This window comes from Poecilia reticulata, chromosome 22 (genome assembly GCF_904066995.2).
Source record: "Poecilia reticulata chromosome 22, P_reticulata-male-v2, whole genome shotgun sequence".
In the NCBI taxonomy this organism is placed as follows: domain Eukaryota; kingdom Metazoa; phylum Chordata; class Actinopteri; order Cyprinodontiformes; family Poeciliidae; genus Poecilia; species Poecilia reticulata.
The window spans coordinates 27812288-27829906 of record NC_088851.1 but is presented as its reverse complement, the minus strand read 5'-3'; the positions used below and the strand labels follow the sequence as shown (position 1 = coordinate 27829906).

Below are 17619 nucleotides of genomic sequence, written 5' to 3'. Positions count from 1 at the left end.
TAAATGAAGGAAGCTCAGCAGGTAGAGAATAATCAGGATCATCTTTAATTCAGTTTCAGTAATGTTACAGAAATCCTCCTGCAGTGTTTTACAGTAGAAGGCTGTCATTGCTTCAGGAAGTGCTGGTCATGTGGATCGTGTGCAGACACTGACTCCAGTGTTTCCTCCGTTCAAAGGCAGTTTCACAACAACCGCTGCTGCCGCTTCCTGATTGGTCCTCAGGCAGGCGCCGTGCTGCGTCCAAGTCACCATGGAATTTCCACACCCATGAGCTGCCCAATGTGGGAAAACTAAAGTGAAAGTGTTTCGTTTTTATTGACATTTAATTTAAATATCCTTCCCAGAATTAATGAGGCGTCCTCCGGTCTGCTGTGACTTGAACGCAGCACGAGCAGCAAAAATCACTGCGGTGCATTTGAGGTAACTGGGAAGTTTCTGAATCAGAAATGATGGGGAACGCTGCCCAGGTGCTGCACCGGACCTGGAACCGCACCTGCCCATCTAGAAAGAAACGCCCCTCGGTACGGCATGCAGGGTCCATGATGAGAGGAAGGGTCAAAGGTCAGACATTCTGCAGGGCAAAAGATCCTCAGAATCTATCAGAACATTTCAGCAAACCACGAAAAACAATAGAAACATAATTTGGAAAAAACTACAGTAGTTCAGGAACCTGAACACAGCACAGGGCCCTGAAGGCAACACGGGGCCCTGAACGCATCGCGGGGCCCTCACCACAATATGGGACCCTGAATGCAGCGCAGAGCAGCTGACCTTTGACAGGGTTTGGCACTGAGGGGAAGAGTGAGAGGAAGAGGAAGAGGAAGGTTTAATGAATGTGGGACTTTAATGTTTATCTGCATCTAATCTGGAAATGATTTTAGTCCGTATCAAACTCTCCAAAACTCTGTATGGAACACCTGAGATGCCACAAAAATAAAATTATCATGAAACTTGAAGCAAAAAAAAAAAGATGCTTAAATTATCTCAATATTTTAAGGAGAATCTTTTGAATTGTTGAATTTGCCAATAGTTCAGGACATTTATTCAAAAAATAAAATATATTTATAATGAAACATAAAGAAGAAAAAATGTCAAAAACAAGAGAAGAAAACCATTCTTTGTTCTTGATTTTTAAATGAGGTACTTTTTCTAACGCTTTGGGCATTTTTCAGTTTTATTTCCATTATTTCCGTATGGAAAATCTTAAGTGTCGAAAAATCAAACTTAATAAAATGACATTTAATTTTTCAGAGAACTGTGAAGGATGCAGTCAGAGCGTTTCTTCAAATCTTAAAAAGGTTCTGACTTGTTTTTCTAGACGAAGCACCATTAGGTAGAAACACACAGTGTAGTCCTGAACCGGAGCAGCAGAGTTCTACGGTTCTGTTGGGTTGCTAGTGGCCGGGACGGCAATCATAAAACGTCACAATGAAAAGCTTTCCCGTTTTCTGGATTTAACTGATATTTTGGATGTTTGGAAGCTACTGACTGGCTCATCTAAAGTCAGAAGTGTACGGAGAGCCGGTGGTGCCACAGAAAACTCCACTTCTGTAAAAACGACCAAAAGATCAAGCAGGAAAAGTAAAGAGAGATCAGTTAGAGGAGTCATGCAAAAACTGAAGCCAGTTTAGATCCCCTTCTTTTTTAACAGAATTTAAGGTTTTAAATATTATCATCATAAATAAAGAGCAGAATCAGCTAAGGATTCGGCAAATAAATTAGACACATTAGATAAATAAATTTAGACAAACTGACAGAAAGCAATGAAATAAAAATACGGGTTTCTTTTATTTCTCTTCATCTGTTATTATTTCTGCGGTTTTTGCTTCTATATTCTTCCATACATAGTGTTTCCTGTGGCATCAAGCTCTAGGAAGATGTTTGACGGAGAGCAGCTGCTGCTCCAACCGGCCGGTTCTGACAGCGACCCGACCCAGACCCGGGCCCGGAACCCGGTTCCGGACCGGTTCTGCTTTGCTCGTGGCTTCCACTGTTTGGTGTTTCTGAACATCAGCCTTGATGTTTTTATTTCGTGGCACACTGTGGAGCTCCAGCAGGAAGTGGACGGTTCCCACTCATCATCATCATCTTCATCATGGACAATGGTTTCTATGTGATGAAGGAGGGAGCAGAAACAGAAGAAGAGAAGGAGGAAGAGGAGGAGGAAGAGGAGGAGGAGTCTCTAGTGTTTACCTGCCAGGTAAAACGCACAAAGCAAATGAAGAGGAGATGAAGACTACTGAGGTGAGAATATCCAACCAGAACCATGGCAATAATAATAAATAGAATATTAATTAAGAATATTAATTGTTATTAGGATAATAATATTACAGAATAAATCTTCTTTTATATATTTTTTCACATTTTTTCTCTGTTGGAGTACAGCGAGCTCCTCAGAGAGGATTCAGCCTGCACTGGCTCCGATTGGCTGTTGCATATGACATCACAGCTAATGGCCACCAGATAGACATGCATCATTTCCTGCCCCGCCAACCACGCCCTTCCTGTCCAGGTGAGACGTCTCCTGGTGTTGCCACGGTGATCGGGAGCAGGTGACGCGAAGGTCTGCAAGAGAAAAAGAGAAACATGGCAGACGGCTTGTTAGTCCTCTGGCCAGCAGGGGGCGACGGGCGGGACAACGCTCTGCGCGGCCAGCAGGGGGCGACGGGCGGGACAACGCTCTGCGCGGCCAGCAGGGGGCGGGACAACGCTCTGCGCGGCCAGCAGGGGGCGACGGGCGGGACAACGCTCTGCGCGGCCAGCAGGGGGCGACGGGCGGGACAACGCTCTGCGCGGCCAGCAGGGGGCGACGGGCGGGACAACGCTCTGCGCGGCCAGCAGGGGGCGGGACAACGCTCTGCGCGGCCAGCAGGGGGCGGGACAACGCTCTGCGCGGCCAGCAGGGGGCGACGGGCGGCTCACCTGCATCATAGCCGGCCGATCACCATGACGTCCACCACCTCGCCCTTGTGCAGCTCCACGTACTGCTCGGTCTTGGGCGGCAGCATCAGCAGCCCGTTGGCGCTCCGCATGGACATGAGGCGGCTGGACACCTGGTTCCCTGCAGGACAACAGCGTCAGCGCCAACCCGGTTCTGGTTCTGACGGCTGCCTGGCCACAGGTCACCAGCTGGAACTACAGCATCTGCTGCCAGGATCAGCCCCGCGCTCTCTGGGAGGATTCAGGCTTTTAAGCAGGAAGGAAGCTCCAGCAGAACCAGAACCAGAACCAGAACCAGAACCAGGCTCGGTACCAGCAGCCATGATTTAACAAAATGTACATTTAAATATTTTCAGGCCTGATTCTGCTGCAGAAACAAACTTCTTGGCTGAATAAAGATGTTGCTTCAGATGTACCAGGCGCATGCAGACTTTAGGAGCCAACTGTACGTTTCCTGTCAAAGGTCAAAGGTTAAAGCATGAGCTGACCTGTGCTTTGGGCCCAGGGCAGCGGCTCCTGGTGGTGCCAGGTCAGGATGCAGCGGTGGTATTCAGGTCGGGGGTCCAGTTTCACGTCGCAGGACAGCTGGACAAAAAGCATCCGGCGTTGGCCAATCCGTGAAACACGAAGCTTAAACGGCCTAATTCAAGTCTGAGCCTTTGCATGTTTATCGGTTGAATTCTAGAAAACTCCAAGTAACAAGCAGCAGCAGCTGACTGGACGACTTCTCTCGTTTCAGGAAGACAGTTGCAGATCCGACCAGGCCCGGCCCAAGCCTCCATGGGGCCCAAGCCTCCATGGGGCCCAAGCCTCCATGGGGCCCAAGCCTCCATGGGGCCCAAGCCTCCATGGGGCCCAAGCCTCCATGGGGCTCTAAGCCAAATCTGGTTTTGGGGCCCTCTAGTTCTGCTAACAGTGTGGACCGGCTGCATCCAGCCCCCATGGGGCCCCTAGTTCTGTGGACCGGCTGCATCCAGCCCCCATGGGGCCCCTAGTTCTGTGGACCGGCTGCATCCAGCCCCCATGGGGCCCCTAGCTCTGTGGACCGGCTGCATCCAGCCCCCATGGGGCCCCTAGTTCTGTGGACCGGCTGCATCCAGCCCCCATGGGGCCCCTAGCTCTGTGGACCGGCTGCATCCAGCCGTCCCATCATCAGATTCTCACACCTGCTGCATCTCTGGCTGTTTACACTATAAACATGTTTATAACATATTTATGTATATAATGTATGGAATAGGACACATTTATCGGCCAACTGATTTCTCCACCAGTGGATTTCTGGGAGCCGATTTCCTTCATTTTGGGGGATCGTGATCGGCAAAGGTTTCAGCATCAGCCTCCGTCCTTCAGCTCTGCAGTCAGAGGTCAGACTGACTGACCCACCAGGTCTGAACGGGTCAGAGGTCAGACTGACTGACCCACCAGGTCTGAACGGGTCAGAGGTCAGACTGACTGACCCACCAGGTCTGAACTCAGTGACCTTCTGCTGCATTTAGCAACATTTCAGCCAAAACCAGCAGCTCAGGCTTTTTAAATATCGGTAACCAGGAAGCTGCAATCGGTGCAGCTTCACACATTCATGACTCTCTGGTTAAATTCATTTATTTATTTTTCTATTTATCAATAAAATAATTCTACATACATTATTGGCGCCTGCCTATGCAATGCGTGGCAGGAAGCTACTGTTCTACACCCATTGGCCGTCTCTCCATTTCTTCTTCTTCCATTACTGTGACTGCGGCCCCAAAACGTTTGGCTCGATCCCAAGGAGGGAGATATGACCTTTAGAGGGACGCGGCGTTAAAATGGCCACTTAAACTGCAAAAAGCGAGGCTGGTGTTTCATAAGGATGCGGTTTGTTTGGTCTGCCAGACTCTTTCAATCCATTCATTTTGAAGATTAAACCAGTTAAGTTTCTGTTGTTTGGGTTCATTTGAGAGAACAAATACATTTTAAATTTCTTTAAAATGTTTGAGCTCAGGTCTCAACATCAGGGTTAGGGAAAAAGACAGATTTCCTGTGTTCATATTTTGCTTACATAAATTTATTATTTCTCAGAATTGTTGAGTGTGAATTAAAATCCTTATTATGAAGGTTGAAAAATGTATTTCAATTATCCGCTGTCTTTGTTTGTTTGGCAGCGTGAGTGAGAACCACATGTGCAGCTTATCGTGGTCAGTCTGGACCTCACTGTGCCTGAGGTTCAGCCACAGCAGCCTGATGGTGGACCATGTCCAGCCCGTCAGAGCTGATGCTAACCAAGGGCGAGTCCACGGACCTGGTACTGGTCAAGCATCAGAACGCCGGGTCCAAACCGGTGATAATATGTCTAGTTAAACATATATTATTGTAAAAACAAATCACTTCATGATGAAGTTTTGTATTTTTGATATTATAATGACAAAGAAATGATTACTAAAAAAATAAAATAAAAAATCAGCCCCACTGAGGGGCCCCTCAGTGGCCCAAAGAGGCTGCTTATGCCTTGGGCCGGCCCTGGTTCCAACTGTGGTTGGAAGTGATGGGATTACAAATCGTAGTCAGAACAATCAAACCGATGGCCTATCAGATGCTACGATCAGATAGCTAGAATTAGCTTGCTAGCATTGCCTGGTATTGGGTAACTGGCTCATACCTGGCATTAGCAGGCTAGTTAAAGATAGCTGGAGTTTCTCTTTCCTACGTAGCATCGGCTGTAAATCTGTTCGTTAACAGCACACACACACGCTCTCATCTGATGCTGTGTCCAATCTACCAGCTAGCTATCTGAACATGTAGCCCAGCAGCTACAGACGCTTCATTTCTATCATTATGATCCACAGCAGGATGAACATGAATCCACATCCCTGTCAGTCCTGGAGGTGGACAGCAGACTGTAGCGCCCCCTTCAGGACTTACAACGTGAACATAACGACTTGAAGCTTCTCTAGTGGCAACAACAAATATCCACTTCTAACCTGAAAACCCAAAGCGAGGCGCTGCAGAGGCCCTTACCCGGGCTTTGATGATGGTGGGCCGGGGGTCCAGAACGCCCTGCATCTTCCTCAGAGCCGGGATCACAAACAGGTTGCAGGTGACGACCGCCGACACCGGATTACCTGGAGGCAGTGTGACAGGCTGAGGGGACACACTGGGAACACACACTGAGAACACACACTGGAAACACACACACTGAGAACACACACTGGGAACACACACACTGAGAACACACACACTGAGAACACACACTGGGAACACACACACTGGGAACACACACTGAGAACACACACTGGAAACACACACACTGGGAACACACACTGGGAACACACACACTGGAAACACACACACTGGGAACACACACTGGGAACACACACTGGGAACACACACTGGGAACACACACTGGGAACACACACACTGAGAACACACACTGGGAACACACACACTGGGAACACACACACTGGGAACACACACTGAGAACACACACTGGAAACACACACACTGGGAACACACACACTGGAAACACACACTGGGAACACACACTGGAACACACTGGGAACACACACTGGAAACACTGGAACACACACTGGGAACACACACACTGGGAACACACACACTGGGAACACACTGGGAACACACACTGGGAACACACACACTGGAAACACACACTGGGAACACACACTGGGAACACACACATGGGAACACACACTGGAAACACACACACTGGGAACACACACACTGGGAACACACACTGGGAACACACACTGGGAACACACACACTGGGAACACACACTGAGAACACACACTGAGAACAAACACTGAGAACACACACTGGGAACACACACTGGAAACACACACACTGGGAACACACACTGGGAACACACACACTGGGAACACACACACTGGGAACACACACTGGGAACACACACACTGGGAACACACACTGGGAACACACACACTGGGAACACACACACTGAGAACACACACTGAGAACACACACTGAGAACACACACTGAGAACACACACACTGAGAACACACACACTGGGAACACACACACTGAGAACACACACTGAGAACACACACTGAGAACACACACTGAGAACACACACTGAGAACACACACTGAGAACACACACACTGAGAACACACACACTGAGAACACACACACTGGGAACACACACACTGGGAACACACACACTGAGAACACACACTGGAAACACACACACTGGGAACACACACACTGGGAACACACACTGAGAACACACACTGAGAACACACACACTGAGAACACACACTGAGAACACACACTGAGAACACACACACTGGGAACACACACACTGAGAACACACACTGGAAACACACACACTGGAAACACACACACTGAGAACACACACTGAGAACACACACACTGGGAACACACACTGGGAACACACACACTGGGAACACACACTGGGAACACACACACTGGAAACACACACACTGGGAACACACACACTGGGAACACACACACTGGGAACACACACACTGGAAACACACACACTGGGAACACACACTGGGAACACACACACTGAGAACACACACACTGGGAACACACACACTGGGAACACACACTGAGAACACACACACTGGGAACACACACTGGGAACACACACACTGGGAACACACACACTGGGAACACACACTGAGAACACACACTGAGAACACACACTGAGAACACACACACTGAGAACACACACACTGGGAACACACACACTGAGAACACACACTGAGAACACACACTGAGAACACACACACTGAGAACACACACTGAGAACACACACTGAGAACACACACTGAGAACACACACACTGAGAACACACACTGAGAACACACACACTGAGAACACACACTGAGAACACACACACTGGGAACACACACACTGAGAACACACACTGGAAACACACACACTGGGAACACACACACTGGGAACACACACTGAGAACACACACTGAGAACACACACACTGGGAACACACACTGAGAACACACACACTGGGAACACACACTGGGAACACACACACTGGGAACACACACACTGGGAACACACACACTGGGAACACACACACTGGGAACACACACACTGGGAACACACACTGGGAACACACACACTGGGAACACACACACTGGGAACACACACACTGGGAACACACACTGGGAACACACACACTGGGAACACACACACTGGGAACACACACTGGAAACACACACACTGGGAACACACACTGGGAACACACACACTGGGAACACACACTGGGAACACACACACTGGGAACACACACACTGGGAACACACACACTGGGAACACACACACTGGGAACACACACACTGGAAACACACACACTGGGAACACACACAGGGGAAACACACACACTGGGAACACACACACTGGGAACACACACACTGGGAACACACACACTGGAAACACACACACTGGGAACACACACACTGGGAACACACACACTGGGAACACACACACTGGAAACACACACACTGGGAACACACACACTGGGAACACACACACTGGAAACACACACACTGGGAACACACACAGGGGAAACACACACACTGGGAACACACACACTGGGAACACACACAGGGGAAACACACACACTGGGAACACACACACTGGGAACACACACTGGAAACACACACACTGGAAACACACACACTGGGAACACACACAGAGGAAACACACACACTGGGAACACACACACTGGGAACACACACAGGGGAAACACACACACTGGGAACACACACACTGGGAACACACACACTGGAAACACACACACTGGGAACACACACACTGGGAACACACACAGGGGAAACACACACACTGGGAACACACACACTGGGAACACACACACTGGGAACACACACACTGGGAACACACACTGGGAACACACACACTGGGAACACACACACTGGGAACACACACACTGGGAACACACACTGGGAACACACACACTGGGAACACACACACTGGGAACACACACACTGGGAACACACACACTGGAAACACACACAGGGGAAACACACACACTGCAAACACACACACAGGAAACACACACAGGGAACACACACACACTGGGAACACACACACTGGGAACACACACACTGGGAACACACACTGGGAACACACACACTGGAAACACACACACTGGGAACACACACACTGGGAACACACACTGGGAACACACACACTGGGAACACACACACTGGGAACACACACACTGGGAACACACACACTGGGAACACACACAGGGGAAACACACACACTGGGAACACACACAGGGGAAACACACACACTGGGAACACACACACCCCCGTAGCTCGTGCAGGAAGCGTTCTGGTGCTTTCAAAGTAAAAGCCTGTGCTGTGGTACCTGGCAGTGCGAAGATGAGCTTCCTGGTTCCGTCGATGTCGACGGTGGCGAAGGTGGTGGGCAGACTGCGGGACAGAAACAGTCAGCTGACCGAACCCAGCAGGAAGTTTGCTTCCGGGTCAGATGAACCGCAGCACCTGTGGGGAGAACAAGCCCCGCCCCCTCGCCTCATACACTCACCCCGGCTTCATGAAGACGCGTCCGAAGTGGATCTGGGCGTGCAGGTCGATGTCCAGCACCTGCTTCAGGTAATCCTGAGGAAACGACAGGTTAGAGCGCCACCTGCCGGCCGGAGCCACGCCCACCGCCGCCGCCTACCTTCTCCCCCATGGACACGCCCCCTGAGGTGATGATGACATCAGCGCGGCTGATCCCCTCGTGCAGCGCCGACAGCAGGTCGTCAGGGCTGCAAACACAAGCACAGGTGAGCGACCAGCAGGGAGCGCCGCCGCGCCGCCATGCGCCTCGCCGCCATGCGCCTCGCCGCCATGCGCCGCCATGCGCCGCCATGCGCCGCCATGCGCCGCCATGCGCCGCCATGGGCCTCGCCGCCATGCGCCTCGCCGCCATGCGCCGCCATGCGCCGCCATGCGCCGCCATGCGCCTCGCCGCCATGCGCCGTGCCGCCATGCGCCGTGCCGCCATGCGCCGCGCGCCGCCATGCGCCTCGCCGCCATGCGCCGTGCCGCCATGCGCCGTGCCGCCATGCGCCGCCATGCGCCGCCATGCGCCGCGCGCCGCCATGCGCCGCGCCGCCATGCGCCGCGCCGCCATGCGCCGCGCCGCCATGCGCCGTGCCGCCATGCGCCTTGCGCCGCGCCGCCATGCGCCGTGCCGCCATGCGCCTTGCGCCGCGCCGCGCCGCCATGCGCCTCCATGCGCCGCCATGCGCCTCCCTACTTGTCTCCGACGATGCCCAGGTTGATGGTGGGGTAGCCGTGCTCCTGGATGGTGGCCAGCAGGGTGGAGCGGTTCGAGTCCCGGATCTTCCCGGGGTGGAGGTCGTCCTCTGGGTTCAGCAGCTACAGGGAGAGAGGCCAGTGAGTCCAGGTCCAGGTCCAGGTCCAGGTCCGGTGGACCTCTCAGCAACTGTACCTCGTTTCCCGTGGACATGACGGCCACCACGGGGAACTTGTGCACGCTGACCTCGGTGACCCCCACGGTGGCCAGCAGGCCGATCTCTGAGGGACCCATATGGGTCCCTTTGGCCAGAACACACTCCCCCCTTCTGATGTCATGGCCGATCGGCCTGGACACACACACACACACACACACACACACACACACAGTCAGCTCTCACTCTACGTTTTCATCACAATGAGATCAGAAATCATAAAACAATCATTACTAATATATGTAAAGTGTGAGATCAACAGGTCATAATATCGCTGGCCTTGTTTTCTTTTCAGTGAATCTGTTTTATTCCAGTTTTCATCGTTATTTTTAACTCAATCCTTTGCTAAGCTAGCTGTGAGCCGACGTCACGGCAGTACCTGGCGGACCACTAGGGGGCGACCGCGGACCACCAGTGGTCCGGTGACCACAGGTGGAGGAAGACTCAGAGCGCTGCAGGTGTTAGCATTAGCCTCGTGTAGAAGTCACCTGCTAGCTTCTGGATTAATACGAATCTGTTTAGAGATATTTTTTAGCAAACCGGTTTTTATTGTAGAAACAGGAAAATGATGGGACTTCACCAAAGTCACGTTCATGGACGGAGCATGTCTGGACCGATGGGTCAGTCACCGGACCGATGGGTCAGTCACCGGACCGATGGGTCAGTCACCGGACCGGACCGATGGGTCAGTCACCGGACCGGACCGATGGGTCAGTCACCGACCGGACTGATGGGTCAGTCACCGGACCGATGGGTCAGTCACCGGACCGGACCGATGGGTCAGTCACCGGACCGATGGGTCAGTCACCGGACCGGACTGATGGGTCAGTCACCGGACCGGACCGATGGGTCAGTCACCGGACCGATGGGTCAGTCACCGGACCGGACCGATGGGTCAGTCACCGGACCGATGGGTCAGTCACCGGACCGGACTGATGGGTCAGTCACCGGACCGGACCGATGGGTCAGTCACCGGACCGGACTGATGGGTCAGTCACCGGACCGATGGGTCAGTCACCGGACCGGACCGATGGGTCAGTCACCGGACCGGACCGATGGGTCAGTCACCGGACCGATGGGTCAGTCACCGGACCGGACCGATGGGTCAGTCACCGGACCGATGGGTCAGTCACCAACCGGACCGATGGGTCAGTCACCGGACCGATGGGTCAGTCACCGGACCGGACCGATGGGTCAGTCACCGGACCGGACCGATGGGTCAGTCACCGGACCGGACCGATGGGTCAGTCACCGGACCGGACCGATGGGTCAGTCACCAACCGGACCGATGGGTCAGTCACCGGACCGATGGGTCAGTCACCGGACCGATGGGTCAGTCACCGGACCGGACCGATGGGTCAGTCACCGGACCGGACCGATGGGTCAGTCACCGGACCGATGGGTCAGTCACCGGACCGGACCGATGGGTCAGTCACCGGACCGATGGGTCGATCGATTCTTACATAGTTTACAGTAAAAAAAGAGAAAATGTCCATAAATAATCCGCCATATTCTCTTTTCCTTTTCTACACTGCTGTTGCTGTGGCAACCTGGAGAACCTAGTTTTTTGGGGGGTACCTTAGTCGAGGGGTTCGCCTGGGGTTACCATGGTGACCAGACACTAGCGTTACGGTTCTGGGCTCACCTGATGTCCTGTCCAGGTCGGGCCTGGACCATGATCCTCACCTCCAGTTCCTCTGTGCCCTGCGACCCACAAAGGAACCACAATCAGAACCATCAGGCCCAAACCCAGGACGGACCGGCCAGAACCAGGACAGAACTCGACCGCGGTCCTTACGTCCTCCGACTCCCTCAGCAGCTCCGTGTCCTCCACTTGGACCACGGCGTCGGCGCCACACGGGATCGGAGCGCCGGTCGTTACCCTCATCACCTGACCCGGCATCACGGTGTGGGTGGGCTGCACACACACACACACACACACACACACACACACACACACACACACACACACACACACACACGCGTGCTGTGAGAGTCTGGCCTGCAGTGGCGCCTCCGGCCAGCAGGTGGAGCCGTCAGAATGAAGTTTCTCTGACCTGCTGTCCGGCCTGCGACTCCCCCATGATGAAACGGTCTCCAGGTCCGTCAGCGGCTGCAGACAGAGACACAGAACCACTCCTCAGTCAACTGGACCTCATCCAGAACCGGCAGAGTTCTGCAGAGAGGACTCACCCCGCACGGCATAGCCGTCCTTCACCGAGGCCGGGAACGGAGGCAGGTTGTCTTTGGCGTAGATGTCCTGAGCGAGAACCCGGCCCAAACCGTCTGCACAGAACCATTCACCTGGACGTTACCGCACCGCCTGCGATCAGGCCGCGGTTCTGACCCGCACGGCGACCCACCTCTGTAGTTGATGACCTCGATGCCCAGGATGGGCGTCATCTCCAGCACCGTGATGAAGGCCTTGTCCATGGAGGTCAGCGGGAACGGCGACATGCGGTGGCGCCGCGCCACCTTGCTGATGTCCACGGCGCTGTGGCCTGGAGGCAGAACCAGACAGGCTTCAGGTCTGACCGGACCGGACCGGACCGGCGGGTCAGACTGAACTTACTGGCTCTCAGGATGTTCTCGTTGCTGCCGCATCGGGACTGGACCTGCAGAACGGAACAGAACCAGTAACTGAGACAGAACCTGATTAAATCACCTCAAGACGACCCGGAGCCTGAGTGGGACCAGAACCGCGTTCTGAACGTGTTTCTGATGGGTTTTCCCCACCAGGACACGACCCGTTTCGGATGACCTGTAACAGCAGGTGTACTTTAACTAGGACACTCTTCAGCACAACTGAAGAAGTTCAGGAATCAGCTGAAAGTTTGGCAACAACAATATGAAAATATGAAGAAGAAAAGAAGAGAACCAGAGGGAAACCGGACCCAACACGAAGCAGCCCGTCCGGCCCGGGGTTCTGGTTCTGGTCAGTCAGTGAGGGTGTGTACCTTGGGCGTCGGGCAGGAGGCGGTGGACAGGCGGGACGTCGCCTGCGTCGCCCGTGGCGACTCAGAGGGGGTGGAGCTTAAAGACGCTGAGTCTCGAGGAAGCACCTGAACGCCTCGGGAAATGATCGAGTCTGGGATCTGCACACACACACACACACACACACACACACACACACACACACACACACACACACACACACACAGTGTTCGGGTCAGAGTCGCCTCTGGATCAGATGAATGACATTAATGGGAAACGATGATTGAGAGCAAATCGGCCTAAAGGTCAGTACAGGATGTCCCAAAGCATGACACTGCCACCACCGTGTTGAACGGCTCCACCGATCTTAAAGGGATCCAGTAATAAAAATAGACCTTATTTTATGAAATATTTATCTTGGATGTAAAAACAATACAGTAATAATACAGCAGCTTAATTCGTTTTTATGAATTTTAATAAAATATTTTCACAGGAATGTCGCCATGTTTTTCCACACCGCAATGCATTCTGGGTAAATGGCGTGTAATGGTCCAACTGCCTGGCTCCTCCAGCTAAAACAGCGATGAGTAACTTTATCAAACCTTTTTGATTTGAACCGGAGCGATGAAGAGGAGGAGCAAACAGAGGAAGAGTAGCAGCTGCTGCTGCCTTCAGGTTCATCCTGAAACAATCGGACTCGCCACCTCCGGTCACTGCGTGACCCGGCCTTGTGAGAAATTCTGCCCCCTGTGTCCGGAGCGCGCATTGCAGCCAGAGAGGTGGAACCGGCGGTTCTGATCCATTTCTCGGTAAAAACTCCTCATATAATCATGTCAATGTTGTAACTTTCAGTTTAATCGGCAGCTATCAAAATAAAATACATAAATAAACGAGGTTTTGTGTGGAGGTCTTTTACGATGTAATCGATCTTTTTCCAGCCTGACAAATAAAAGTCGGTCAACAAACACAGGTTTCCAACTCTGTGCATTTATAATGTTTCATTTCTGACAAAGGAGGGAAGCTGGCCGACAGCAGGGCCCCAAAATAAAGACTTTCTGGAAGATCAGAGTGTAAACTTTATGGTAAATCAGGTTCTAATGTAAAACATGACATCACTGGATCTAGGATGATGTCACACATAATATTTGAGAAACAGGAAAATCCACCACAACCTGAAATGCTAGGAGGTTTTCTGCAAACTGAAACAAACAGCTTCATTTAATGGCTCAAATTTTAGGTAACAAATTAATTCACTGTCCATTTCATGAAGGGGGAACAGATCATTTCAGGCGGCTGACATATCCATTCTCTCTTCTCCTCCCATAACTTTGGGAAATAAAAAGCAACCGTTTCCAAATTCTCAAATATTATGTGTGACAGCATACTAGACATGTCCTTAATCCAGTGATGTGATCCTCTCCGGCTCTCTGACAGGATCACATCAGAATCTGGATCATTTCATGTGGAAATGATCCAGATTCTGTTATTTTTTTACAGCCAACAGTGACACCGTGTGGCATCATCTAAAATTACACCAGTCAAACGCAACATGATAGACTACTGGTAAAGTTAGCCTTCCTGTGTTTATTCTGTAGACTCCAGTACAGAATGGACCTGATGACGTCATCAATCGGAAACTTCTCATCAGAGAGGTCAAAGGTCACATGTGGGGAACCCCAAGGTTCAATCCTAGGACCCCTTCTTTTCAATATCTATCTGCTCCCACTGGCTCAGGTTATAACAGGACATAGGATCAGCTACCATAACTATGATACACAGCTCTACATCACGATGTCACCAGGTGACCTTTGACCTCATCCAGTCACTGAATAGATGCTTAGAACAGATCAATGTGTGGATGTGCCAAAACTTTCTCCAGCTGAACAGAAACAAAACTGAAGTTATTATCTTTGGACCTAAAGATGAGCGAACCAGAATCAATGCACAGCTTCAGTTATTACAACTGAAAACCAGCGATCAGCCCGAAACCTGGGAGCAGTGATGACCTCTGACCTCTGACCTGAACCTTCAGAGCCACATTAAGACAGTCACAAAGTCGGCCTTCTATCACCTGAAGAATCTCCAGGATTAGAGGACTGATGTCTCAGATCTAGAGAAACTCATCCATGTGTTTATCTTTAGCCGCATTGATTACTGCAACAGCGTCTCATCAGGTCTGACTGATAAATCAATCAAACAGCTGCAGCTGATCCGGAAGCTGCTGCAGCCGATCCGGAAGCTGCTGCAGCCGATCCAGAAGCTGCTGCAGCCGATCCAGAAGCTGCTGCAGCCGATCCAGAAGCTGCTGCAGCCGATCCAGAAGCTGCTGCAGCCGATCCAGAAGCTGCTGCAGCCGATCCGGAAGCTGCTGCAGCCGATCCGGAAGCTGCTGCAGCCGATCCGGAAGCTGCTGCAGCCGATCCGGAAGCTGCTGCAGCCGATCCAGGAGCTGCTGCAGCCGATCCAGAAGCTGCTGCAGCTGATCTGACTAAAACCAGGAAGATGGAGACACAACACCAGGTTTAAAGTTCCTCCTCTGGCTCCCTGTAGCTCAGAGAATAGACTTTAAAATCCTGATGTTAGTTTATAAATCACTGAACGGTTTAGCACCACAATACATTAAAGATCTGTTATTGCTGTACCAACCGTCTGGACCCCTCAGGTTCTGGTTCTGGTTCTGCTCTGCATCCAGAACCAGAACCAGACGAGGAGAAGCAGCATTCAGCTTCTATGCACCACAGATCTGGAACAAACTTCCAGAAAACTGTAAAACAGCTGAAACACTGAGAGCCTTTAAGTCTCAACTTAAAACCAGCTGGTTAGAGCTGCTAATGGCTAAACTAGGGTTAGAGTGCAGGTTTTGATGTTTTTGATGTTTTTATCTTTACTTTTTATCTAGTTATAAACTTCTTTTTGTTTCTCTTTCACACTGTCTATGTAAATCCCCCCGGAAAACGTCCCAGTTAAACGAATCTATTTCTAGGGCTGTGAGAATCCATGTTAAATGACGTTTTAACTAAAACTCTGAGGTGAGACGTTTAACTGAGGAGTTTTAATGTTTTTATCTTTTTTAACCTTTTTCTTTAAAAAATAAATTCTCTTTGTCTTTCTGTTGATTCAATGTCTCATGCTGTTTTTATGTTAATTATGTAAAGCACTTTGAAATGCTGAAATGTGCTGTACAAATAAAATCTGATTGATTGATTGATTGATTGATTGATCAACCCATCAGTGGACAAAATGGCGACCTCCAACAAATATAAGAAAAGATGTACATTTTTGAAGTAATCATGAGTTTTGACATATAACAAGCAGCAATATTTTAGGTAACAGGAAAATTGCAACGTATTTAGGCGAACATGTCCAACTAGTCCTGGATCCTTGGAACCGCCCGGTTCTGGATGGCTGTGGTAGCATGTTTGCTTTCATCTGAGATACATGGATGAAGAACCGAGAGCTTCTGATTGGTTAGGAGCCAGAACCTCCGGCTCCGAGGTGATAATAATGACTTCCTGTTTGAGTGAATAATCAGATTTTATCAGTCAGAATCTGGACTAGCTTCCCTGTCCATCCTTTTTACAGATGATACCATCATGAGATAATTATATGCAACATCTTCGTCGGGTCGTGGGGCCCAGACTTCCCTCTGCCAGCCTCCTGCTCCAGCTCCTCTGGGGGATTCCAAGGCGTTCCCAGCAAAGGACCATCGTCCCTCCAGCGTGTCCTGGGTCTCCCTCTGCGCCTCCCACCACCAGGGAGGCATCCCTCCTAACCAGATGCCCGCTCCATTTTTCCCCCATTCATGAACCCAGAGATACTTAAACTCCTCCACTTGGGACAGGACATCCCCCCCGAACCCCAACCTGGAGAAGGCACTCTGCCTTAGGAGGCACTGAGCCTCATCCCGGCTGCGAACCGCCGCAGATGAAGCCAACAGGACCACATCATCCGCAAAAAGCAGAGATGTGATCCTAAGGCCACCAAAACGGATCAACACCTCGGCTGGTCTAGAGATTCTGTCCATGAAGGTAATGAACAGAATCGGTGACAAAGGGCAGCCTTGGCGGAGTCCAACTCTCACCGGAAACGAGCCCGACTTACTGGTTCGTTACTGGTTCATCCACCCCCGGGGCCCCGGCAATGCGGACCAGACTCTGACACCTGACAGCCCGTATCAAAGGGCCCGGTACCCCATACTCCCGGAGTACCCCCCACAGGGCCCCCCGAGGGACACG

General features: G+C 51.4%; 1 protein-coding gene across 2 annotated transcripts in view; it reads right to left on the bottom strand.

Moving 5' to 3' along the window:
• Window positions 1–22: 22 nt before the first annotated feature.
• The window catches only part of gphna (gephyrin a), a 24500-nt gene continuing 6903 nt past the window's right edge, over window positions 23–17619 (bottom strand). For both annotated transcript variants that reach the window (XM_081603253.1, XM_081603254.1), the window contains 16 exons: window positions 13408–13545; window positions 13023–13065; window positions 12814–12951; window positions 12644–12736; window positions 12508–12563; window positions 12249–12368; window positions 12096–12154; window positions 10432–10585; window positions 10237–10358; window positions 9655–9742; window positions 9517–9590; window positions 9337–9401; window positions 5935–6038; window positions 3429–3525; window positions 2923–3061; window positions 23–2565 (listed from right to left, as the gene is read on the bottom strand). In XM_081603253.1, the coding sequence (XP_081459379.1) occupies window positions 2928–3061; window positions 3429–3525; window positions 5935–6038; window positions 9337–9401; window positions 9517–9590; window positions 9655–9742; window positions 10237–10358; window positions 10432–10585; window positions 12096–12154; window positions 12249–12368; window positions 12508–12563; window positions 12644–12736; window positions 12814–12951; window positions 13023–13065; window positions 13408–13545 (1485 nt within the window). In that variant the 3' untranslated portion in view covers window positions 23–2565; window positions 2923–2927. The remainder of the gene's footprint in view (window positions 2566–2922; window positions 3062–3428; window positions 3526–5934; window positions 6039–9336; window positions 9402–9516; window positions 9591–9654; window positions 9743–10236; window positions 10359–10431; window positions 10586–12095; window positions 12155–12248; window positions 12369–12507; window positions 12564–12643; window positions 12737–12813; window positions 12952–13022; window positions 13066–13407; window positions 13546–17619) is intronic.